Source organism: Podarcis melisellensis, assembly GCF_964234715.1.
Source record: "Podarcis melisellensis genome assembly, chromosome: 2".
In the NCBI taxonomy this organism is placed as follows: domain Eukaryota; kingdom Metazoa; phylum Chordata; class Lepidosauria; order Squamata; family Lacertidae; genus Podarcis; species Podarcis melisellensis.
The window spans coordinates 79,116,067-79,140,575 of NC_138529.1; the positions used below are offsets into that span (position 1 = coordinate 79,116,067).

Genomic DNA, 24,509 nt, shown 5'->3' on the forward strand with positions numbered 1-24,509 from the left:
TGAGAGGCCAGGGGCCAGCGCTGTCCGGAGACACTTCCGGGTCACGTGGCCAGTGTGACATCGCTGCTCTGGCGAGCCAGAGCCGCACACGGAAACGCCGTTTACCTTCCCGCTGGTAAGCGGTCCCTATTTATCTACTTGCACCCGGAGGTGCTTTCGAACTGCTAGGTTGGCAGGCGCTGGGACCGAGCAGCGGGAGCGCACCCCGCCGCAGGGATTCGAACCGCCGACCTTTCAATCGGCAAGTCCTAGGCGCTGAGGCTTTAACCCACAGCGCCACCTGCCTTGCCCCGGGTGTTGACAACCCACGCTACGCCACTGAGAGAGGGATCAAACTGAATCCAGGTAAGATTGAGGTACTGTTAGTAGGTGTTTCCCTAGACTGGATGGGTGGCAGGTTGCCTGCTCTTGAGGGGTTCCACTCCCTCTGAAGGAGTGGGTACATAGCTCAAGGGTACTTCTGTATCCTCTGCTGTTGTTTGAGGCTCAGGTGGCTTCGGTGGCGCAGAATGCCTTCCATCAGTTTCATCTGGTGGCTCAGCTACACCCCTATCTGGACAGACATAGTTTAACTTCTGTCATCTATGCTCTGGTAACCTCTAGGTTAGATTACAGCAACATGTTATACATTGGGCATCCTCTGAAGATGATTCAGAAACTTTAGCTAGTGCAGAATTCAGTGGCTAGGTTGTTCATCAGGGCAAGGCGGTATGAGCATATTACAGGGATCCTGGCCCAACTGCACTGGCTTTCAATTAGTTTCCAGGCTCAATTCAAAGTGAGGTTTTGACCTATAAAGCCTTAAATGGTTTAGGACCACAATTCCTCAAGGACCATCTCTTCCCATATGAACCGACTTGGACCCTCCACTGTGAGAGGTCTGGAGGGTGGCAACATGAGAACAGGCCTTTTCTGTGGTGGTTTCCCACTTGTAGATTTCTCTCCACAGACAGGTTCACCAGGCGCCTTCATTACATATCTTTAGGTGCCAGGTGAAAATGTTTTTCTTAAACCAGGACTTTGGCTGATCAACATTCTATGCCCTTTTAAATGTGTTTGTGGGATGGGGGTTATTGTTTTTTTCTTGTTTTATTATGTATTTTGGGTTCTATGTTATGAACCACCCCCTGATCTTCAGATGAAGGGCAGTATACAAAATAATCAATCAGTCAGTCAGTCATAATAATAGTCCTTTTATTCCCACTTACTCAAATATGAGTCTAGGCTGGGAAACAATGGTGTGAGCTTCACTACTAAACTTTGTTTTACTGAGCTTTTTTTTTATTCTTATATTATTTTGTTGTTGCTTTGTTTTTGAACAGCCTCTGTACTTTTCGAAATGAAAAGTGCTATATACATGGTTTTAACAAATAGTCAATCAACAGGGAATTTAATTTTTTAACATCCATACCCAATAGTGAATCAAATAGAGGAAGCTGACTCCCATGTTTATGTCCCCCTGTATAAAATGAAAAGCATGTACGGTAATTCATTCACAGAGACACTCGCTCCACTTTTAACCTAAAAATATCTTAGAAAAAGCAAGCCAGATGTGACATCTGAGTAAGAAGCAAACAAGATACACAGGAAGGAAAACCTAGAGGAGAAAGAGGCTCCAGGTATCACATTCCCTGTATAGATAGCCCTGCTGTCATTGGTTGTGATAAATAGCAGTTGCAGAAAGAGGAGACGTCAGGAAGTGGTTCTGTCAAACTGCCCAGAATAGCCAATAAATTTGCAGAAGGTGATAATGACACTTGTCTAGGCTAACGGGAATAAACTGCTAGCAATGCCTGAATTGTTGCAATGCTAGTGCTGGTAGGTTTATGACACAAGGACATTGAGGGATAATAATGCACTCTGTGCAGTATGGAGGACATACATGCGCATGCAAAATTATTTTTGAAGATTTAGTTGTGAAGGTTCTGTTTTCCTGTTCATGAGTTTTATACAACCTGAGGTGCCTTTTTCTTTTGAGAGAAAATTAATTAATCTCTTTCATGAATAAGTATATCTGTCAATATGATTTAAAAACAAAATAAATAACCTTGGGCGAAGATGTCTTACAACCATATAATTTGTTTATTGCATTTTGTAATTACTACTGGCAGTGGCTCTGGCTTGGCTCTTTTCCAGCTCTGCAACCTGGGGTCTTTTGACTTTCAGCGACGGGACACATTCCTCCTGGGGAACTAGAAGCCATGTGGACCACATGTCAACAGTGAGCAGGAACCAAAGGCAAAGGTGAGCAGGGAGGCAGCTCTTACTATTGTACAGCAGGCTACAGTCCAGCTAGCTGTGTCTTCTTCTACCCAGGCAAACAAGAGGCATTAGCTTAGTTCGAGGGACAGGTAAAAGCATTGGATAGGGAATAGAGCAGCACCAGGAAGAAGTGTGGTCTGGGAGGTACATGACATGGCTAGCCCTGAGTGCCAGAGGGGCCTGCTCAGGCTCCATCCAGCCCCAGGCCTGAGGTTCTCCCACTACTGCTTTAGCTGGAGATGACAGGAAGTGAACCCAACACCATTGCAATGCAAGGTATGTGCTCTGTCTCCAAGCCATGGACTCTCAACCTGCAGCCAAGCTGAAACAACTGTTTTATGTGGCTTCAGGGCTTTTTAGATGGAGCTCACCAGAACTCAGTTCGGGCACTTCTCAGGTGGGCACCATTGCCATTCAAGGGAGTTCATGGTGAGTTCCAGCACCTTTTCCTTAAAAAAAGCAGCACTGGGTAGCTTAATTTTTGCAAGCCAGACTCCAAAGCCGCAGACCCTATTTTTAGAAAGCCCACTCCACAATCTGCAATATCTCCAAATTTATGATCTTCTTTACAGTATATGGTTGTTGTGAGAACTGCAGATAGCAAAATGTGAAGCACTCTACAATGCCAGATAAAATACCCTAGTAATAGGGATTGATGTGGAATTAGAAGTAAAAGAAAATGGAGTGCCAAGATTTCAGATGGAAACAAGAGCAGGGGGAAATCACTCTCAAATCGTGTGGCAGTTTTAAAACATCCCAAAGGATGAATCTTTGTCTGTCAGTCCATTTTGCCCCTGCCTTTTAACACATTTTTTAAGTCTATCTCCACTGGACCACTACATTTGGCTTTGGAAAGGATTATGGTGGTGGTCTGATTATAGTGCTGGATAGCCCAATTCCGCCATATTTAATTGAAAATAAGGATCACTGTCTTAACAGCAGATTGCTAGTTCCGCTATCTGTGTTGGACAGGTTGAGAACTATCCTTCAAGGACAACGTAGTCACAGCATATCTAAGAAAAGACAATAAACAAGACAGTGTGGCTGCAAAACATGGCGTCATACTGCCTATTTTTACTCCTCTTATCTCATGAAGCTTCAAAGCAGCTTATAATAAATAATACAGTGAAAATGTTTCTGACATAAATGAACACATAAAGGTGGCTGTCTTCCACTTGATGTGTTTTCTTTCTCCTTTTTATTGGTTTCCTCCTTCAGCGACAGGGCTGTTAACTTGGTTTGCTGCTCTGAAGAACTGCCTTCTCACCTGTCTGTCACTTCAGACAGAAATGGTGTTCCATATTTGGAGATATTTGAAAATGAGTGTTGGAAGGCTGCACAAGTGGAAGGGAGGCCGAAACCCTCTGCATTCTTTGCCAGCTTCAGATTGTTCTCCACCCTCCACACTAAGAAGTTCTAATATTAACTGTGCATCTAATTTAATATCATCTATGCCTAATATTATGTGCAAATGTACTAGGGAAATAGTACAGGGCTGGTTGCAGATTGTAGATACAAAGCAATGAAGGTTGCCCAGTATGTTCAAAGGATGTGCTAAACTAGAACTTTGTGGCACAGCCCAACCTATGGCTTTTATCACTTTTGTGATGTCATGGTAGCTGGGTGCATTGTTTCTGGGTAGAAATGTTGCCCATGAGTGCTGGTTCCTTTATAATATCTAGGTAGTGTTCTACTTACTGCCAAAATGAATTCACTTTTTACACCCTCCTAGGCAAGAGAATGCATCACTGCTGCCATCTCCCTTTCAAGAGTCAGGAACGTGGGCGACAGAAAATCCATATTCTTCCACAAGAATATGGCATGCCAGGAAGGCAAATAATTCCAGCATTCCCTGAAGTTAACAAAACAGTGATGGAATTCAGCAGCTCAACAGATCAGTCACCTAGTTCTTTTAAACTCAGTCTTGCTCTCATAACAAATGTCTACACTATAATTCGATTATTTTTTTTGTCTGTGAAGAGCGTCACTATAGGCAGGCAACAAGCACTCAGCATTAAATTGTTGATTGTTCATGACAGGTGGGAGTAAGCGTTAGGTTAATAGAAGGTTCCTTGCCCTGAGATTAAGCAGAGCAACATCTGTCAGGCGGAAGTTCTACCCTTTGCAAAGATGCAAGCTTGTAAGCCCTTGTTGAACAACAACAATCAGACCTGCATCTAAAATCAAACCCTTAATAGTGTTATTACTGATGACACCATTCCTTTTGCTTCATGTAAACCTGAAACACCCAATTCAACATAAGAAAGGGAAAGAGAAAATGTGTGCCAAGATAAATAGGTATTGTTTTTGATGTGGACTAAATGTTTCTCCTAATGTACTATTTTATTAACAGCTACATTGATTTAGATTTGCTATCACGGCTGCTGGAATAAATCCATACAACTTTTCTGTTCCATATCCAAAAGCAGAAAGGCTTGTTTTTTTATACAAGTTATAATGGATCAACAATAAAGATCTGTTATCAAGAAGCTTGGTTCAGCCGATACTTTCTATACGCTCCCAAACTATGTGTGTGGTTTGCTTTTGCTCTGAGTAATGAGAGTTTCATTGTGGTAGCAGGGGCATCTCAGAAGTGCAAGCCACAGATAATCCAAACATGTGCCACCCACAGACAGGAGACTCTACTTACCTAGTTGATTCCTGGAACCAATTACCATATCTCATGCAAGTATTGCCTATCATTTGGCCATGAATAATCTCGGTTGAATGAATGGATACCAGCCAACAAGCATATCCTGCTTTGAGTAAACAAAATTTGACATGTTCTGAAGAGTTTCAAGCTCCTCCCCTTTCAACAGGTGTGGCTATTGCTGGCTCTCCAGAGCAAGTACACCAATATTGGTTCTCTGTTCGATCATTGCTGAGCAAGGTATTTGAAGGAAATGCCGCTCTGTCGGTAGCATGCAATCATCTTCATTAAAGATCCGAAGAGTAGCATGAGCCCACTTCAAGAATCATTGGTGTGCACAGAGCTAGCCCTATGATGAGGCAGAGTGAGCCAGCTGCCTCAGGCGGCAGATAATGAGGTGCGGGGAGTGGCCGGAGCTGTGAGTGCCATGTGGCCTGTGTTGTACCCCCTTTACTAGCCTGCTGCCCTCAAGTGCAGCGGAAAACACTGGCCTTTCACCAGTACTGGAATGAAGCTCAACTGTCAGTCCAATTGGCTTCTGTATGTGCCTTGCGTGGGCACCATCTTGTCCTTCGCTTCAGGCCTCAAAATGTCTTGTGCCAGTCCTGGATGTACATCTAAAAGCAGGATGGAAGCCATTCTAAGTCTCGTTAATTTCAATGGGAGTGTTATACACACATGTTTCAACCTCTCCCATTGAAATAAAAGGGATTCAAAAGTGATTAACTTTGACTGACTCATGCCTACATGTGTCAGGACTTCATACATTAATACTGTTAAGAGGTCTAGAAATACTTCGGCAAACAAAAGTGGTGCAATTCAAAAACAAACCAGCCAGAAACTCTTCTTTCTCCTTTATTGATACTGCCAATATGACTACCTTTACACAGGTAGATTGCTTTCCTACACAACATGCACTCTTTTTGGATTAATTTGGAATTAATTTGTTTTTGTCTTCTACACCTCCTAAAATTATCAAATTAACACAAGAGCTGTACCTTAATCAGTTTCACGTCTTCCTTTTAAGCAATTATATTAGCTTCCTTTCCCCCCAAGTCTGTGTAAAGGTTACTTGGCAAGAGTACATGCATATGACAATGAAACGAAGACCAATCCACCACTAAAAGATAATGCACGTAAAAACATAATACAGTACTTTGACATTTCAAATAAATACCCACATAGAGATGTAATTTTAAAATGTAATCATACCACTTATGAATCAATACTGTAACCAAAAAAAAAGATGAAAATATATGTCCCCACCTCTAGGAATAATAAAGTTTCTTCCAGCAAACAGAAATCTTTTCCCCATGTCATTTATTATTACAATTTCTACTCTTTTTTTCTTTTCTTTTCTTTTTAAAGGAAGGTGGTTTCTCCTCCCCTGAAAAGTACCAAATTTGATCATTCAAAGTTACCCTCAACAAATAGCACCAGTAGGTCCATCTTTGTTGATGCACATCTCAGTTTCTGTTTCCTGAAATCACCATGGATTAGATACAACATGCAAGAGAAAAAAGTATTAAATGCATTGTTCTTCTTCTTCTTCTCCACATTTGCAAACAATACTATGGTTAACTGATCCACCACCATACAAAGCTACCAGAACACCAATATTCCCAAAACAACCTCTGTACTGCAACCACAAATGTGTTAATACATCTTGCTTCTTATTTTGTTCAATAAAGTTCGTTTGGTTCGCAAAGTATATTTTGGGGTGTTTCTTTTCTTCTTCGTCGTCTTTTAATAGTTGTCTGCTTGTTCTTTTCTTCTATGCCCCTGAATTTGCATGATGAAGTATCATTGACTAACAGAATTTTTTACAATTTGCGCATATATCATCTCTATAGTAGGTCTACCCATTAAAAAAAAAAATATGTGCGGCAGGGGAGTTTGCACTTATTGCTCCACATCGTGACTAGGTTCCAAAGCCGTGGTTCCTTTCTTTTCGAACAGACTAAGCTAGCCTAGGCTTCTCCCTTTAAAATTATGAAAGGCACTACTGGCAACAATTAAATCACAAAAAGGCGCTGAAATAGAACACCCTAGCACTGACAACTTTAGAATTTGTCTTTCTAAAATGTACCACAATTTGGCACAATAAAACAAAGTAGTAACAAAAACAATTCCAATTTGGAATTTAAGTGGTATAATAGTTGTATAAAATTCTGTTAACCAATCATACACCATTAAGATTTTCCTAAAACCCAGACATTCTGGAATTTATAGGTAACACTAATATTTCTTTTCAAGTGCCTATAACTGTTTTAACCAGAGCAAAGTCAAGTTTTCTTCTTGTTACATTGAACTATTCCTAAGAATAATAATACAATATGAAAAAACCCCAGAATTTGAATACCCTGGATTTCTCAATTAACATGGCAGTTAAAAATCAGTAATTTAAAACAGATAAAGCTTAACATTTTATAAGAAAGAAAGAAAGAAAAAAGCTGCTGGTGCACAGCACATATACAGTTTAGCAGAACTCCTGGCTTGTGTTGGAAGTTCTTTTCTAAACACAGCGTAGAGCAAAACAATATCGTATAAAACTCTGCCACATGCGGATGGGGAAACAGCAAGCACAAGTCCAAAATGGAGAGAGACTATGCGCATAAGTCACTGGATTTTCCCCACCCCCCTTTTCATATAAACTCTTCTACAAAAAAAGAATAAAAAGACGTTAAAGTAAATAGCAAAATATTAAAAGTGCACAGGTTTAAACAATCAGACCATTGTTGGTTGTTGTTGTTGTTGTTTTACATGAATGCTCTATAATGACAGTTACAAAATAATAATAATAATAATAATAATAATAATAATAATAATAATACCCATGTGAACCTTTCTAATAGGCCATAATAAGCTACCATGGCAATTATCAGATGATGAAGTAGGTTTCTTCAGCATTTGTAAGTTTTCTTCCTGCAGCAGCACTTAAAAGGATAAAGCTTTGTTTGTTTGTATCCAGACATAATATGCCAAAAAGAAAAAAAGATGGTTGAAAGCGAGGGGGAAGAATACCCAACAAGCACGTTGCATATTAAAAATTATGTGGTTTTTGCCTTTTTTAGTGGGGGGGAGGAAAGAGAGGTTCATGGTCAATGGTTTCCATTCTTTGTGCAACAGGCTACCGTCACTTCTAACCACAACGACACAGGCTAAGATACGAAGTTGCACAGTTTCAATAGGCTTCTCCGGGAGCTACTCTACAGCTGGAAAGTGGAAAGTGGGAGGAAAGAAAAAGAACACAAAAAAACATTAGAAATGAAAAAAGAAAAGAAAAAACCCTGGTCATTATTCTTCAACTCAAGAACGGAAAACTTCAAATACACACAGGGGTGTGCTGCAAGAGCTCCATCGCACATTAGTCAGCTGAGGGGAACCTGTTAGTCTTCTAAGGTAAAGCAGTCGATGCAGCTCAGGTGTGCTTTTCAAGCATCTGGAACAATGCTCTGATGCACACTGTTAGCAAAAGCTGTGCAGGAAGAAAAGTTCCTTACAAGTCCTGAATCAATATGCTACTCAAGCAGTAAGTAGGCAGCGGTGAGTACGCGAGAGAACTTATCAATGAAGCATAGCGCAGCCCCTCCGGAAACATGCAGCTCAGTCAGTGTATCATGCCAGCCAATGAACAGAACAGGAAGTCATCCAGGAGAAAAGTCCTGCTTTGTAGAGGTAGGTGATGGCTTAGTATGTTTTCCATGCTGTATCCCAACTCAACAAGAGCAAAAAAAGAGAGCATTTTTTAAAAACAAAAAACCGAGACACTGATTTAGCAGGAGTTAGTCTGAGGAAGCCGGTAGCACAACAGGTGAAAACCTGTCCCAAACATCTTTTATCAAAGCTTACACACAAGAAGAAGAAAATGACATGGGGGATTATTCAGAGTTCCTCTTCCTAGCAAGTTTAAAACCAATCCGGGCACAGCAAACTGACAAATGTCAGAGTGCTTCTGGGCTGCTCCGGAACACAAGTCTGCTAGCTAGGCACAGCGACTCTGAATACTCCAGACGTAAAAGGGTGCAAAGCCTTTGTGGTCGTAAAACAGCCATAGAGATCACCATGGAAACTGTTAGTAAACCAGCTGAAAACTGTAAATATGCTGTCTTGAGCAACATGAACAGACACTGATAGACACTGTCACCATCTCACAAACACTGAGACTTCCCTATTTCATTTCAGTGAACTTGAAAACTTGCCAATGCTATCGATTCCATAAAACTTCCTTTTCTCCCCCCCCACCCCCCACCTGAGTATTCTTGTGTTACAAGCACCACCAGAGAAAAGGATATATTTAGAAAGGTTATTATCAGCTCCCCATCAATGCGAAAGCAATAGCAACCACTGCTACTAATGGAGCAAAATAGTTCCGTATTCTAAATGCCTAGTTATTCCCAAGGCATTTTGTTTCAAAAGGGGTGGGTTCAAAAGGCCTTTTGGATTATTGTGCATCAAAGAGGAGAAAAGCAGGACTGAACATTTGCTAAAAGGTGTTCTGCTTCTAAAAATATCAAAGCCTGCTATTAAAGCTCAAAATCAGGAGAATAGGCTGTGTTTTCTGCAAATGTAGTAATAAAGTGAGGTGTATGAGGCTTGCTGTTCTGACACCAATTTTTTTAAAAAATATTGTGTTTGCTGATTCTTCAGCAATGCATTAAAACTGGATCATTAAGAATTGTTTATACATCAGCAGATGTAATGTCAATTGTGTGATTTCTAGCTGCCGGATTCTCTGTTTAATTTTTTTCCCTCCTTGCAATTTTTTGCAATTTGTTTTTGTTCCTAATCTCTTGAGGGATCCAAGCACCACTCTGCTTCCTTCTGCCAGGAAAACAGGGAACACTCCCCTTATTACATTACAGTAACACTGCTATATCTCCTAACTACTTTATAGGCAGAGCGGCAATACAGAGGAAGCAAGCTGCTAATCATCTAGAAAGAATAATGTAAGATGAGGCAGTAACAACACCAAGATTACTGTTATTATTAGCATGGCTTTGGGAGGAGGGGAATGTTACTACGGTCAGCAGACGCAGCTGTGCTGTCCTGCATTACTTCTTAGTAGTATTCTAAGCATACAAAGTTATTTGAAAAGAGTACAAAATGAACAGGGCTTTACATTAAAATAAAGTTTGAGGCTAGGCACTTTTGAATTGTTTTGTTTCTTTTTCTTTACAAAAATGTGCCTTGTTGTGCTCCTTAAATTTATCACAATTTAAAAAGCATCATTCCCCACTCCCAGTCTTGTATCATTACAATTTCTATAGGCACCAATTATGAAGTACACTTTTTTAAAAAAAACAAATATTATCAAACTTATTGAAATTAAGTGGCCAAAAAGGCCCCTTAAAAGTTCAATAATGGACAAATCATCTTTTTTATAGATGAATATGCATTTACTAACCTACTTCATAATTATGTAAAAACAAGAATAAACTGGTTATTTTTTTATTTCCTGTGCCTAGAATGTAGAGCCCTGTGAAATGTGTGCTTGCATTAAAAATGCAATTTTATTTCATCTTTTTTTTCTTTTTTGCTTGAACAAAAGACAGAGCTCTGTAATACTATCCTATTAAGCCTTAATACTGACAGTTAAGGAGAAATGCATTGCAACTTGACAATACTAGAACACACTCCTATTAATTCTGTACACGTATACGGTGCAGATATAGTAATAATGAGCATGACCTTACGTGCTTTAAAATCTCATTGATTGAAACAAGAGAGTTAAACACTTGATTAACTTTCTCAATGAAAACCAAGGAGATTTAAAGTTAGACTAACTTTGGCTGGACGGTGCCCAATATGTAATGCACCTTCTTCCTGGCAAATTACACTGCCAGAAGCAACAACAACATGATACTACAGAAATCTTTGTAGTATATGGTATTGTCCCACAACATAACTGTTCTGAAACATTGAGATCCTAATTTTGCTTTCTTTTAGTGTAAAGTTGCGTTCCAGAATCTCCTCTATCTCTCTCTCTTTTTTAATTGTGCAATTTTCAACAGGTTAACCCTCTGAAGCGAAGCAAGGAAGGAAACCCAGGAATTTCAGAAGGTATCCTTCCTCCTAGGTTGTCCTAGCTCTTAACAGCTTATAAGAAAGCTTTTTTTTGGCTTTTGCTAAGTGGTAAGAATGAAAGCAACTACCTGCTATAGCAGATTTAATTTAGATTCATTTCTGGTTCAAAACACAGATTTCTTTACACCCAACATTACACATCTAATTTTTAAGCACTGCATTTCACCACTTTGCAGGCGTATTAAACAAGGAGATGGCTCTTGCCAATGAAATTATCTCCATTGCTTGAAGAACTGCTTAGAACCCAGGGGAAAGGATCACATCTGCGCTAGACAAGCTACAGTTAGTAACGCCAGGCGTCGTACACCTGGCCTGCACCTTTAACACTTACCGATAAACAGCAAAAACCAAAGTCGCTCCTTCTGGAAACAGCCAAGTGCTTTTCCATCATTAGCTTGTTAACAGCATCCCCCCTCCCCATGCTTGTGAATCAGTTACAGTTAAGACCACTATAATACAACCTGTATTACATGGTTTAACAACATACTAGTACAAAGCCACGCACCACCGCAACATTAATATAGTGGGGATTTATGCTGACATTCAAACAGCACAAACATCAGATGCATATTTACGGCCCCTCTCTCTCTTTTGCCTTCTTAATCGCAATAGATCTTATACTTCTCGCTGCAAAACACCTGGTTATTAAGAACAGATCCTTCGGATCTGTCTCCGCATGACCGTATGTGACTTACACTGGGGTTACTACTCTTGGCTTTGGAAGCAGATTTTGTGCGCACCCTTTTGGACTGCTCATGGTCCAGCTCAAGATGCTCAAGGCGCTGGGTCAAAGCCAACTTTTGCTGGATGGCCATACGGAGCAAGGAGTTCAGCGTCTTCTTTTCGTCTTCGGCCGCGGCAAGCTGGCGTTGCATTTCATCCAGCTGGGTGACGTACTCGTCACACCTGCAATGAGAAAGGACTTTTAAAGCAGCACGGCTTTTTTGCTACCAGCATCCAAGAATTGGTTCACGCATTAACTTTCAGACACATTCTTTGGACTCACAAAGGACAGGCTACTCGTACAGATAGCAGGCACTTACATGTCAAGAGAGCATACTGATCTCAGCTGCAGCAGCTTCTAGGGACTCTGAAGGGGCAAAATAGATCTTTCAGCTTGAGAAGGTTGCTATAACTGAGATCCACGAGTTCCTGGCTTACATGTTTTACCTATTATGGAAGCATATGGCTTTCATGACTTTCAGAAGTAATCAAGATTAATCAGTTCTAAGACTGCTGTGTCCCAAAGGCTATGAGATGCAAGGTTTTCATAGAGAGCACAAGATTTTGATGTTGACATGTGCTTTTAGCAAGTGAACCCCCAAACACACACAGTAATTTGAGGAGTTACATATCCGTCAACCAATAGGTAATATTACCAAGTCGGCATCTGTTGACTCTGTATATGGTTAGGCACCTCATATAAATCTCCAGCATTGCTAATATAAAAGAACACCATCTTTCCCTTCTCTTCTGCTCTCTGCTTCACAAAGGCCTGAGGGGTTTTTTTCTGAAGGCTGGAGACAGAACTGAATAAAGTATGTGATTTTTACATTTTCAGCAATGGGGAATGATAGAATCGGAGTTGTAGAGCTGGAAGGGTCCCTGAGGAACATCTAGTCCAACCCCCTGCGATGTAAGAATATACAGCTGTCCCATACGGGGATCAAACCTGCAACCTTCTTGTTATCAGCACCATGCTCTAACCAGCTGAGCTGTCCGGTTTTTGCTTCTTAGCTCCAGTAGTCCTGGGTGCATTCTGCAATCTGTCTTTCACCTAGCAAGACTCCTAATCCTGTTCCATTGCAAAATGGCTTTAACTGCAGAATTTGGGGGCAACAAGATCATGCCTAGATTCTTCTACACCCTGACCCTGTTTTGCTTGACATAACACATCTGAATAGTTCTGGAGAACATGGAAGTTTGCTCACACCTTTGTGACGTTTTCATTGTTTCAAAAACAAAAAACCCCTTGGGGTTTTATTTATTTATTTCACGCTAGTAAATTAGGTTAAGTGCTGTCCATAATTTAATGCAATTCAGAAACTTCTTCATTCAAACAAAATATATATTATGAAGATCCAGATACTAAGGCAATTCCACTCTGAATGTTACTACACACCTTATAATTCCACTATTGAAATGTGTTTGTATTTTTATCAGTATACCCTGAGCTGTAGTTCAGGCATCATACTGGTTTCTGTTACACAGGAGCAGAGGAAGCTGCCTTATACTGAGTCAGACTTTTGGTCCACCTAGCTCAGTATTGTCTACACTGACTGGCAGCTGCTCTCCAGGACTTCAGGCAAGAGCCTCGCCCAGCCCTATCTGGAGATGCCAGGGACTGAACCTGGGACCTTCTGCTTGCAAGAGAAATGCTTGACCACTGAGCGCCCTTCCCCTCAGAGCCTAGGCATGCATTCAGAACTATTGTGATATTTTAAAACCACAGCTATACTGTAGCTCTGCATTACTCATCCTCATATGTTAGTTCAGGACACCATAATTTCAATTTATTGCTTTTTCCTTGCTGGAAGGCATCCCTAATTCATTTTATGTAAGCATAAAGGCAGCTCTAACATAACAGCTAGGAAAGAGATGTTGTGCCTTCTGGTGCTGGATAAAGACCTTACAGATTGCTGTGCATGTCTTCCAGTGCTATTTAAGCTAGATATAACCATGTGAACACATGGACATGTGCACACACATGACTGCCATTGTTGGACTAGAACCTTCTTGCTTTCATATGGTAAAAAAGACACAAATTCAACTGCTGGGATTCTGTGTGTGTGTGTTGCACACTGAGCAAGTGTAACATTTTTGAAGGCCTTATTTTGTGTAAAATCAGAAAAAGTGTGTTTTTAGCAGCACGATCTTATGCACGTGAACTTGGATGTCATTGTGTTCAATGGGACTTACTCTCTAGTACAGTGGTGCCTCGCAAGACGAAATTAATTCGTTCCGCAAGTTTTTTCGTCTTGCGAGTTTTTCGTCTCGCGAAGCACGGTTTCCCATAGGAATGCATTGAAAATCAATCAAGAAGTCCTCCGCTGTCCCGGGGTTTTTTAAAATGCTGGCGGGCAGCAGTGAAGTCCTCCGCTGTCCTGGGGCGATTTTAAAGCCCCCGGGAAGGCAGGCGGGGGGGAGCAAAGACTTTTGCCCCCCGCCAGCCTTCAGAAGAGGTCCATAGGCGAAGCAAGCCCATAGGGAAATTCGTCTTGCGAAGCAACTTGCAAACGGAAAACCCTTTCGTCTTGCGGGTTTTCCGTCTTGCGAGGCATTTGTCTTGCGGGGCACCACTGTATAGATTTGCATCCTTAGTGTGCAATATAATTTCTCTCTCTCTCTCTCTCTCTCTCTCTCTCTCTCTCTCTCTCACACACACACACACACACACACACACACACACACACACACACACTTCATTGGCCATGTTGAGATGTGACTCTTGCCATAATAAACCATGGAGTAGGTAGATTACCTTGTGCACAAGCTAAGTGCTTATGCATTGAGCTCAAGCCCTCCCTGCTTCACTCTTCCCTTCCTTGAGTGGGGAAAACAAACCATGGAGCAGTTGACTTCATGTGGTGTTCAAACCAGCTCTGACAGTTTGCTTCTACCAAACCAACCATGACTGGGAAGCTACTTTTTTGGGGGGGAAACAAACCATGAGTGCTGCTTTGGATATAAAGCTAAGCTACCAGTTCTGTGGTTTGTTACTCTGCTCAAGGAGTGAAGGAGCAAAAGCTAGTTCATCTGACTATGGTCCACGGTGCTAACACCAAACACGGCCACTGAGGAAACTTGTATCGGTCCATTTCCCAGGGTACATTGGGACTGTAGCAAGTTCTATTTGCTCCCCCTGTTACCAACTTCTGCTGACGTTTCAATGTATTTTACCTGGTAGCAAACATGGCCCTCAGAGAAGAGAAGGTAGCAGCATCTTCTTTTAAAGCCTTCAGCTCGTTACGCAGCTTCATCATGGTCTCTGTAACCATGGCCTTTTCATTTTCATACTTGCTTTTCAAGTTGGCCAGAGCAACTTCTGCTGTCTTAAAAGTTTACCGAAAACAGCAAAAGAAAATAGTCACAGTTAATGGGATTATAAAGAATTAAGAAACGGAGAACATCAGAGTTCCACACCTGTTTGGAACCTTTACCAGGATCTGAACACAGAATCATCAACAAGTACCCTAAGGTAGTAGTCTACCTTAGTGTATTGTGCACGTGTGAAGAGACTATTAAAAATATTATTTACATGGATGCATATCAATATTTGTCTAATGAATCCCTTTTGTTGACAACGTAAGCTGTGTAAAATTACAGGACTGCTTACCTGTTTGTTAGCCTTTAGGACAGTCCTCAGAGTTGCTATCTGCTCCCTCTTGGTGCTTAGCAGAGATTTCAGCTTCAGGATTTCCTCCATTAGAGCCTCTTTGTCTTTGTCTACTACCGGCCCAAGTTCCTGGGTGGTCACCCGCTGCCGAGACAGCTCTGTCGTTCTGTCAACCGCTTGTTGCAGATGCTTGATCTGGTCGCGGATTATGGCAATCAAGTTGTAAATGTTCATGGGCTCCTTCCGGGGATCAGATACTGGGGACGGGAGAGACGACACTGGCGAAGGACTGCTGTCCCCACTCCCATTTTCTGATTTTCCTAAGTCTATGGACAACAAGCCTTTAGAGAGCAGGATGGGCGATTTGCGGCCTTTGCCCTCTGGACTGGTACGGCCTCCTTTGCCCTCTTTGTAGTAATCCAGCATGACCCGGTTTGGAGTTTCATTGTTGCACATGCAGACATGATGGTACAAGTTGGCTAACTCCTCGCTGAAGGAGACCAACTCATCCTGAGCTACGCTGAGGCTTCCCTGTGTTTCTCCAGCAACATCACTTACTTTCTTGAGTTCCTTCTCCAGTCTAACCACCTGCTCTCTATCTTGCCTGCTAGATTTTTCCAATGAAGTAATCTTTTCGGTCAGAGCTTGAGATTCGGTCTCATACCTGCTCTTCTCCTCTTCGTATTTGGATTCACACTCTTCATATTTGGCTTTTAGGCCTTTGAGCTCATCTTTTAAGTCACTAATCTCTGCCACAGCCACTTTGTACTTGCATTCCAGAATCTCTGGGCCATTGATGTCAACTTCATAATAATCTCCATCTTCGTGGCTGTCTCGCTCCTTTTCGTTGTCAAGAGCTGACTGGCGCTCCTTGCTGACCTGGAGCTTTTTCATGGCACTGAGGTTTTCGGTGAGCCTGACTACCTTCTCATTCTGCTCAGACAGAGCCCCTCGGGTGTTCTCCAGCTGCTTTTGAAACTCTTGGAGTGTAGACAACAAATTCATTTTTTCTCTTTCCATCTACAATGAATAAAAAGCAATGTTTACCCTTTCTGAAAGTGCATCTACTATAACATCTGCCATAGAGGATACATGGCTCATTCTTTGCGTATATAAAATTCCTGGGTTCAACTTCCAGCACCTCCAGTACTAGTTACAAACAGCCAGTTGTACAAGATGACCCTTAGGGTCCCTTCCAACCCTACAATTCTATTATCCTGTGTACACACAACCCCTTTAACCTTCCTTCATGGTGTGAGCAACCAAACCAGGAAGTCTTCAATTAACAGTAGTACCATGGGTACCAGCTTCAGAACAAGCTATGATATTGAGCCTATGGGTAATAATAATAATATCAAGAACCACTTTGTTCATAAATGGCTTTTGATAAATACTTAATTTTCAGATACATAGGGCCAGATTCAACTAAATAGCTGCACCGTGGGAAGTTTCACTAGTACAAAAGGGCTTCCCCCCTTTTCATTGCCCTGCACACACCCCAATCAGGTCAGCGTAACCCCCAGTACAGTGCCTAGAAGAGGAGAAAGCATTCCATCAGGCGATAAGAAATGCTTGCGCTGATTGAACAATCAAATTCCAGCCACAGTTAGCAAGGATTTACCTGCATAAGCTGCTGTTTCAGCTTCTGGATTTCAGATATATTCAACTCACTCAAGAGATCAGACACAAGACTAGGCGCTGGAGGGAAGCTCTCGCTTTTCTTCGGCGTCGATGCCTTATTATTGCCATTGTTGATTTTACTCAGGCAGTTCTGCTCAAAGCCGTTCACAATTTCATCATTATTGGGCTCCGTGGTCTCATCGCTGAACTTCAGCCCATCCAGAGAGAAGTTCAAATGGCTCGTGTACATGGAATCATTGATGTTCATATAATGAGACAGCTCCTTCCGAAGGTTGTTCTTCTGCTCTCGTTCGGTCTTCAGGGTCTCCAAGGCCTCCTCAAGCTGGCGCTCAGATATCTCTTTTAACCTTATGGCATCTTCCAGCTGGCTGTTGAGGAACTCGGTAACTTCTTCAAGCCTCTTGATTTCATGTTTCAGCCCTTCAAATTCCACCTAGGACACAGAAAGTATCACTAAAATGCCTGACATCAAAAACAGGGGGAGGCGAAGCAGGAAACGCTCACCATTGCTTACTAGTAGGAAGAGGGGGACACAAGGGGGGAGGGAATCAGCACCATGCAGCAAATGCACCAGCAGAGCCAATGTGGCCACCTTGCCTCTCTCCCTCTCTGAGCCCCCCCCCCCTCAAGAACAGGATATGGCCATTTCAATACCCACCTGGTTCTGCTTCAGGACTGACACTTGCTTCTGAAGGCAGATGTTCTCCTCCTCGAGCTCAGTGTAATCTTGCAGCAAACGGGCTTCTCGGAATTTGTACTCCTTTATGTCATCTCGCAAGCGACCCCTCTGGAGTTCCACGTTCTGATTTATCTGCAACAGGTAATAATAATAATACTTGACTACAATTTGCTTCTGCCACAAAAACTTACGGTCTCAAAGATTGTAATCGATCATCGGATGTTTCACAAAATAACCATGCGTCTTCCTCATTCCCCTTGCCCAGAAAAGGAAGCACCATAAAGGGTATAAGCCCCTAAGGGGAAGAAATTGATTTTTTTTTTAAAGGAGCATCCTTTCAAAAGGCCATATGCTTCAAGTGCTAATCTAAAAACTGTATGTCCGCATTTAGCAATTTCTTTAAAGTGGCCATTAAACATTCTAAAAGGCTGCTATAAAGAGGAGACAACATGACCTAGTAGAATCAGGATGGATGCTAACCTGTGCTTTTAAAAGCAAGCATGGCTCTTGTTCTTTATTTATTAAAGAGAACAAAATTGACCAGAGAAAATGTGCAGTCGCTTTCTCTTGAGGTTTAAAATGTGGCGTAAAGGAGCATCTGTCAGATACAATTTAAGTACAGAGAAGAAAGCCAATAGACCTGTGACGCTCCTATGAACCCATGATTTATGTAAATTGTTTGTTAAATGTTCTCATCAATTTGGGAGGGTGGAGCGTAGGGAGAAGAGGCAAAAATGAAAGTTGTGGACCACAAGTCTTCAACTGGTGAGTTGCAACATACCCAGATTGCAGCCCTAAAATATTACCTCCATTCCCCATCTGCCCCCTGCATCATATTCTGTATGTATGTGTGTTTTGACAGCCTTGGTAAGTAACATAGCACAATTGTTAAAATGATACTTGTAAGAAAGGAAGGGTTACAAAGAAATCATGTTTGTGGTAATAGCGTAATCTGACCTAAAGCCTTTTGTTGTTTAGGACAGAAGCCGAATAACGTGAGCAACAAATCCAATAAAGCTAACAATAGCTGTCACTCAGGCTGGGATTAACCATGCAAGTCAGTCATACTGGTCCCACAGGAGAAGAAAATAGAGCAGCACAACTTGCACAGCTGGGGGCTGACCACATAGTCATACAATATATCAAGGGTGGATCAGCTTGTTTCTGTTCTGTTATCAGTTTCACATGTGCTTGATCACAGGCCTGTTCCCTCCTCGCTCCACGGATTTTTTAAAAATCACATTTAAACAGTACTCATTTTTAATACATCTTATGCATGTTACCCCTAAAATACGCATTTTTAAAAGGCATTTCCATGCATCTTCCCCCTGGGTATGTGCATTTTTGTTTGCAGGTTTTGAAACTACACTGTAAATTTCAGAGAAGTATGAGAGATGACTGATGGCTGCATTCTGATCGACATTTAAGTCCACGACTGGCAAATCAGGTCAGAGCACTTTCAAATGCAAAACAAACAAATTTCTTCACTGCGCCTACAACAGATACAGTCAATGAAAAGAGTACAACCCATCTTTCGGAGCTATGTAACAACATACAGAGCCTCATTCAAGGCGTACCTGGAAGAGATCTAAAATTTAAGGTAGAGAAATACTGAAAATGAGAATTCCACACTTTAACCTCTATGGGGCAACTTCTTTAGTCCAAGAGATGCATTCCTACCCAGTGGGCTGGTCCAAAAGTGAAGGCTACACAGGTGACCATGGTTAGCTAAAAGCAGCCTCACTGGCCTAAAGCAAAGGGCTGAAGGGCTGAAATAAGGCTGCAGGCCAGACATTCCCCACTGCTGACCAAGGGCTATGATGTAGCTCTAGCACAGCTGTAGATGCTTTGTACATTGCCTGGCATCACTTTGCAGTTAAAAAGAGGAGCAGGAGGAGGCGGCCAGGAAAAAGTGTTCACACCATCCAGCTGGGTATGCAGAGTCCTGGGAGACAACAGTGCTCAATGGGGAAAGTTGAGCAGAGCACAGCCAGCAAGAATGTAGAAGGCTGTGAAAAACCACAGTGCACACATCACTCAAAGCCAGAATGGCCACAGACCAGCAAATCTGAAGTAAAATCAAGGAACGGCACTCAGCTCTAGTGGATCCCTGTCCCAAAATACTAGCACTTCTTTTTTTATTTTTATTGTAATAAACTTTTGACAATCCATATGTTTACAAGTTTCTTATAATAAACTTTTTTTTTTACAATCTATATCCATTCAAAATAAATTACAGGTTTGCACCTAACGACCTAAACCCCTACTCTTGGTTTGCCTAATAAAGGTATTGCCCTAATATCGTTACCGAAACCTTTCTCACGAGAAAGCCCAGCTACCTTTATGTTTTGCAGTTTGATTATCTGTTTGCTTTTAAACTGCGCATTAAAAATGTGTTGTTCTCTAAGCAAATCACATCATATTAACTTGTTTTAGTCTAATAATTGTTTCTGTGCTTGCTTATCTCGGGAAAAGGCGCTCTCATTTATTCCTGGTGTGAGTAAAAACTTTCCATGGAAGTGGAGTCTGGGCGGCAGCGGCAGCGAAAGAGATGGGGTGGATTTCATTGCTGCTGGGTGGTTGAGAAGTTCCACATATCCCTTCCACTGCTTATCAGTCATCTAGTGGGGTAACGCCTCTGTAAATTTCACGTAAAGCCCTTGGGACCGTGGGAAGAAGGCTTGCGGTAACGAGATTGTTTTTGTTCAGGAGGGCTTGGAGAAAGGGTTAAGAAATAGTGAAACCAGTCTCCATGTGGTGTGTCTAGTAATGGAAGAAGGAAGAACAGCTGGCTTGCATCTCAGAAAGGCCAGAGGCAGCTGAATGTCTCTGAGGAAGCCGCAGTTTGCGTTCCCTGCCCCCATTTCTGCTGCCTGTTACTGGTATGAGAACTAGTGACCCAGTAAGACTGTGCCAGCCTTCGGCTGTCTCAAAGGTGTTCACTGAAGAGATTGGAAGAACCTGTTGCTACATTGATATTACTTATTAATTTAAGAATTAGAAATGACCGCTTCCCATAAGAGCTTTTCCCAGCAAACATCAGAAATTAAAAATATCATGTTTTCCTACACAGCTGCTGTTTTATTTCTACACATTTTTACAGCTGTTTAATCACTCCGTCTCCTGCTTTTCTGCTCTCTGGTTTATTTAAAGTTTTCCATTACAACTAAGCCTAAAAGCTTAGTAAATGTTTTCAATCCAAACAGAGGTTCATACGTGATTTTAGATAACATTTCTGGAAGACTCAAAATAAAACTACACATCTCTTTTTCCTCCATGAATATATCAAACTGTAAATTTCCTGTTGCAGTTGTTCCAGGAAAGACTATTTTGCATAGATGGATCACAATTTTAAAACATCCAGATATTTCTGGAGTGAGGAAGGGAATTAACATAAATGTTTTCGCCATCTTGAAAATGGTGCCCTGTGTAATTTACTGCATGCCAAGAAACTTTAAAGGAGCAAAAGTAAGTGAGCGAAGACCTTGTTGAAATTTCCAAGTACAAGGTACATTATTGGCAAAGTGCTTCTGCTTACCTAAGACACATGACACATCATGTATAAGATGCATATAACATGTTAAGTAGGAAGAAGTGCTCTAACACACACACACACACACACACACACACACACACTTCAAGCAATGATTGTTGTAATTGTGCTGGTGAATTTCTATTCATTTACATCTGGTTGTGTTACTGGGCGAGGAATTGCATTCTCACAATATTCAACGTTTTGGTGACATAAATGAAATCAAGACTTATCACTCCAAGAGTTAACAGAAATATACCTTAAATCCACCCATAGAAAGCTAACTGCACATTTCTTGCAATTCCCAGCTAGCAACTAAATCTCAGGCCTTGATGGCAAGTTATAGCACAAGGCAATTTATTCGGAACAGAGGGAGCTGCTCATGGACATTACTTTTCAAAAACAGAGTCATTATAGATTGCTTTGGTAAGACAAATAAATAGATTCCAAACTGACATTTCCCAAGAGGACTGTCCAAGATAAGAAAAGCCAAATGATTTCAAACCAATAATTTAAAAAATAAAAATAAAAAATCTTTACTTATTTCACTGTGCTGTTTGGTCTTCATTTAGATTCTAAATTTAGAATATGGGCCACCTCTTGGGCAACGAATGTCACAAACTCTTGAGTGACCAGATCTGCCTGTCCCTTTTGGAGTCAGATGGAGCACAGCGTTCATCTTACAGCACCGGCTGGTTCATGGCAATGTTGCATGTTGCTACCAATCTTGCTTTCAGGCTTTCAGAGCCTACCAGCTGCCATGTCTCATTAATGTCCTGTGTGCAAAAAGTCCAGAAATCGATTTTATCTCATACAAAGGGGGTGGGGAAGTAGTTTGGAGCCGAGACCAACAAATATTTCACCACCCAGATAACATTTCAAAGTCAAAACAGTGGAAAAGGTATTAAAGGATCTTTTGCAGCAGAGAGTGTTTGGCAGGAATTAATGCACTAAAGAGGGGAAGTGGGTAAGATCTGAAAACGTCTCCCAAACACTGCACTAAAACAATAACGAAATAAAGGGAAAGGGTCTCTTTGAGATAAGACACATCTTAACGTGGTGTTACATTGGCAACTAGCTATTTGTGCATGTGACTGCTAGTTATACATTTTAGATTTATGAATGAACGTTAAGAGATAATTAGGAATTCGGGGCATCGTATCGCTTATCGCTCACCCCAGAAGTCAAACCTTTATCATCATTGCAAGTGAACATTTGCAAAAACCCTATGGCTTACCTTGAGCTAAGTGAAAGCAGTGGCCAGACCCAAGCCCTAGCAGAGTCTCTTTCCTTGTCAGTGAAGCAAGGCAGGATCCTGACACTCTGTTTTTCATTCCTGCCAAGAGGAAAACCCTACAGCTGGGCTGGGGATCATCTGCTATCTACTTCCTGAGCCCAAAATTAAGTTGCTAGGCCTTGGGGAAGCGAAGGCGATTGTCACTTGCAAGATCAAGGATTCCATTTCCAATCCTGCTTGCAACAATTCGCTGCTTAAATGCTTGTGACACTTCCAGGACGTTGTGCTTCTTCCCTAACACAGGATCTCACAGAGCGGGGGCAACCTAACATATGGGGATGTAATGTTACAAAAAAATTAGCAATCTTTGACAGAATATCTGGCTGTTCTAGTCCTTTTCTGCCTGCCTCAATCATGGGACAACCATGAGCCACACCTATTGGGATCTGAGTCAATGTTAAGCCATCAAGCAGCCACCCTGTCTTCAGTGACAAACAAAGCGTACAGACAGTAGTAACATCAGTATGGCTCAATGAGCATGTCATGTTGTTACGGCAAGTTGAAATTGGTTCTCTTTTAGAAAGGGAACAAACTTCTAGCTGCCACCCAACCTAATTGGCAGTGGTTGCAGGAAGCGGAGGCCCTGCCAACACTGTTGGATACGGTGGCTGGATCTAGCATCTTCCTTTAGCTCTCTGCTCCTCTTCACTGCAAGACGAGATTGAACAGGAGAAGGAGCTGGAACAAAGGGCTTGGTGGACTGCCTAGGGCTGTGTCACACGCCTGCCTAACCCATATTGTGACAGATGTGTGCAGCCACACAATAAAGCAGGAGGAGTGAACCTGTGGTCCTCTAGAGATTCCTGGACTACAATTCCCATTATCCCTATTGGCCATGCTGGCTAGGGCTGGTGGGAGCCCAGTAACTTAGGGGGGCAGCAGGTCCCCCCACTTTTGCAAGAAGCAAAGAGCCGTGGACCATTGCCTGAAATTAAAAAAATATAACAAAAGCAAGAATGCCACACACAACAAGGCATGACAAAGGGAATTCCAAAGATGGGACATAACTGTTCTGTGGTGTAGAAAGGTGAGAACATAAAGGCAGAGGAGGGTTGGGACTGCAGTGTGGTGCTCCAATAGTTAACTAATTCTGCCCTCTCATGCCCTTGATTTTGCCCAGCTCAGGTGTCAGCTCACTAGAAGTTTCGTAGATAAGAGAAATGGATATTGTTCCACATAATATAATCACCCAGTTCTCACACTAATGTGACATTTTAAATTCGGTTAAAGCAGCAGGGCTAACAGAACCTTTTCATTTTTGACATATCTGCAAAATAGGTATTTCGTTTGGCTGTTTTCTTTTTAAACAAAGCAAGAAAGAAATCTTTTATAAGCAAAGACCTTACACGAACAACACCCATAAAAATATTGCTGAGGAATGGCATCTACTGGTCATTGATTGACTGTGGTCTGGTCCTCTTCTCTAGAAACTATTTGGACAGGGGTCTAAAGTTTCAGATAAACCTTGCCAATTTAGTGGCCCATCTTTTTTACAATGAGCAGTCGGGGGTGGGCATCGTATGTGTAGCCTAAAGTAGTCATAAAATGATAATAACTGAGTCCAGAACTGTAACCCAGGGGTAGGAAGGGGAAGCTTTCCTTGACATTTATTCATACTATTTTCATAAGACAACATCCCAGAATCTTTTATTCCTTCAGAGGCAGGTCTTTGTGGGAAGCCTATGCTGATTAATGGGGAGAGAAAGGAAATCCCTTGAAAAAATATACCCCGAGACTGTTCAATGTCTGTCCAAATTACCATCTCTCCCCATTTGTTTCTCCAAATTGTACAGCAGCTGAAAGGCATCATTTGTGGGGAAACTGAACAGGTTTCTTCATAACAAATGTTACATTTTTATTTAATGGAAGCAAGGATATTTTCTAGTGTCTTTTCCTTCCCTCCCCACCCTTCCCAGGAAAATAATGCTATGCAGAAATGGCAGGACAAATAACGGTAGTAATATGCCAGCTTTCCAAATATACTTTTAATTTTAGGTTTACTGTCTGCATAGGAATATATTCAGA

At 41.7% G+C, this 24,509-nt stretch overlaps 1 protein-coding gene and 1 long non-coding RNA gene across 4 annotated transcripts in view; one reads left to right on the forward strand and one right to left on the reverse strand.

Annotated features, from left to right (window-relative positions):
* The first annotated feature begins 2,114 nt into the window (after positions 1-2,114).
* Positions 2,115-6,623, forward strand: LOC309362669. Its single transcript, XR_014165066.1, has 2 exons — positions 2,115-2,244; positions 3,481-6,623. It is a non-coding gene; the product is annotated as an uncharacterized lncRNA (long non-coding RNA).
* The window catches only part of BICD2 (BICD cargo adaptor 2), an 80,994-nt gene continuing 62,239 nt past the window's right edge, over positions 5,755-24,509 (reverse strand). Inside the window, exons 3-8 of one of the 3 annotated variants that reach the window (XM_081898313.1) lie at positions 17,635-17,787; positions 16,957-17,409; positions 15,336-16,355; positions 14,900-15,051; positions 11,740-11,905; positions 5,755-8,127 (exon numbers count right to left, since the gene is read on the reverse strand). In XM_081898313.1, coding sequence (XP_081754439.1) covers positions 8,122-8,127; positions 11,740-11,905; positions 14,900-15,051; positions 15,336-16,355; positions 16,957-17,409; positions 17,635-17,787 — 1,950 coding nt within the window. In that variant the 3' untranslated portion in view covers positions 5,755-8,121. Of the gene's footprint in view, positions 11,906-14,899; positions 15,052-15,335; positions 16,356-16,956; positions 17,410-17,634; positions 17,788-24,509 lie in introns of all 3 variants that reach the window. The other 2 variants (XM_081898312.1, XM_081898311.1) reach the window with 2 other exon arrangements.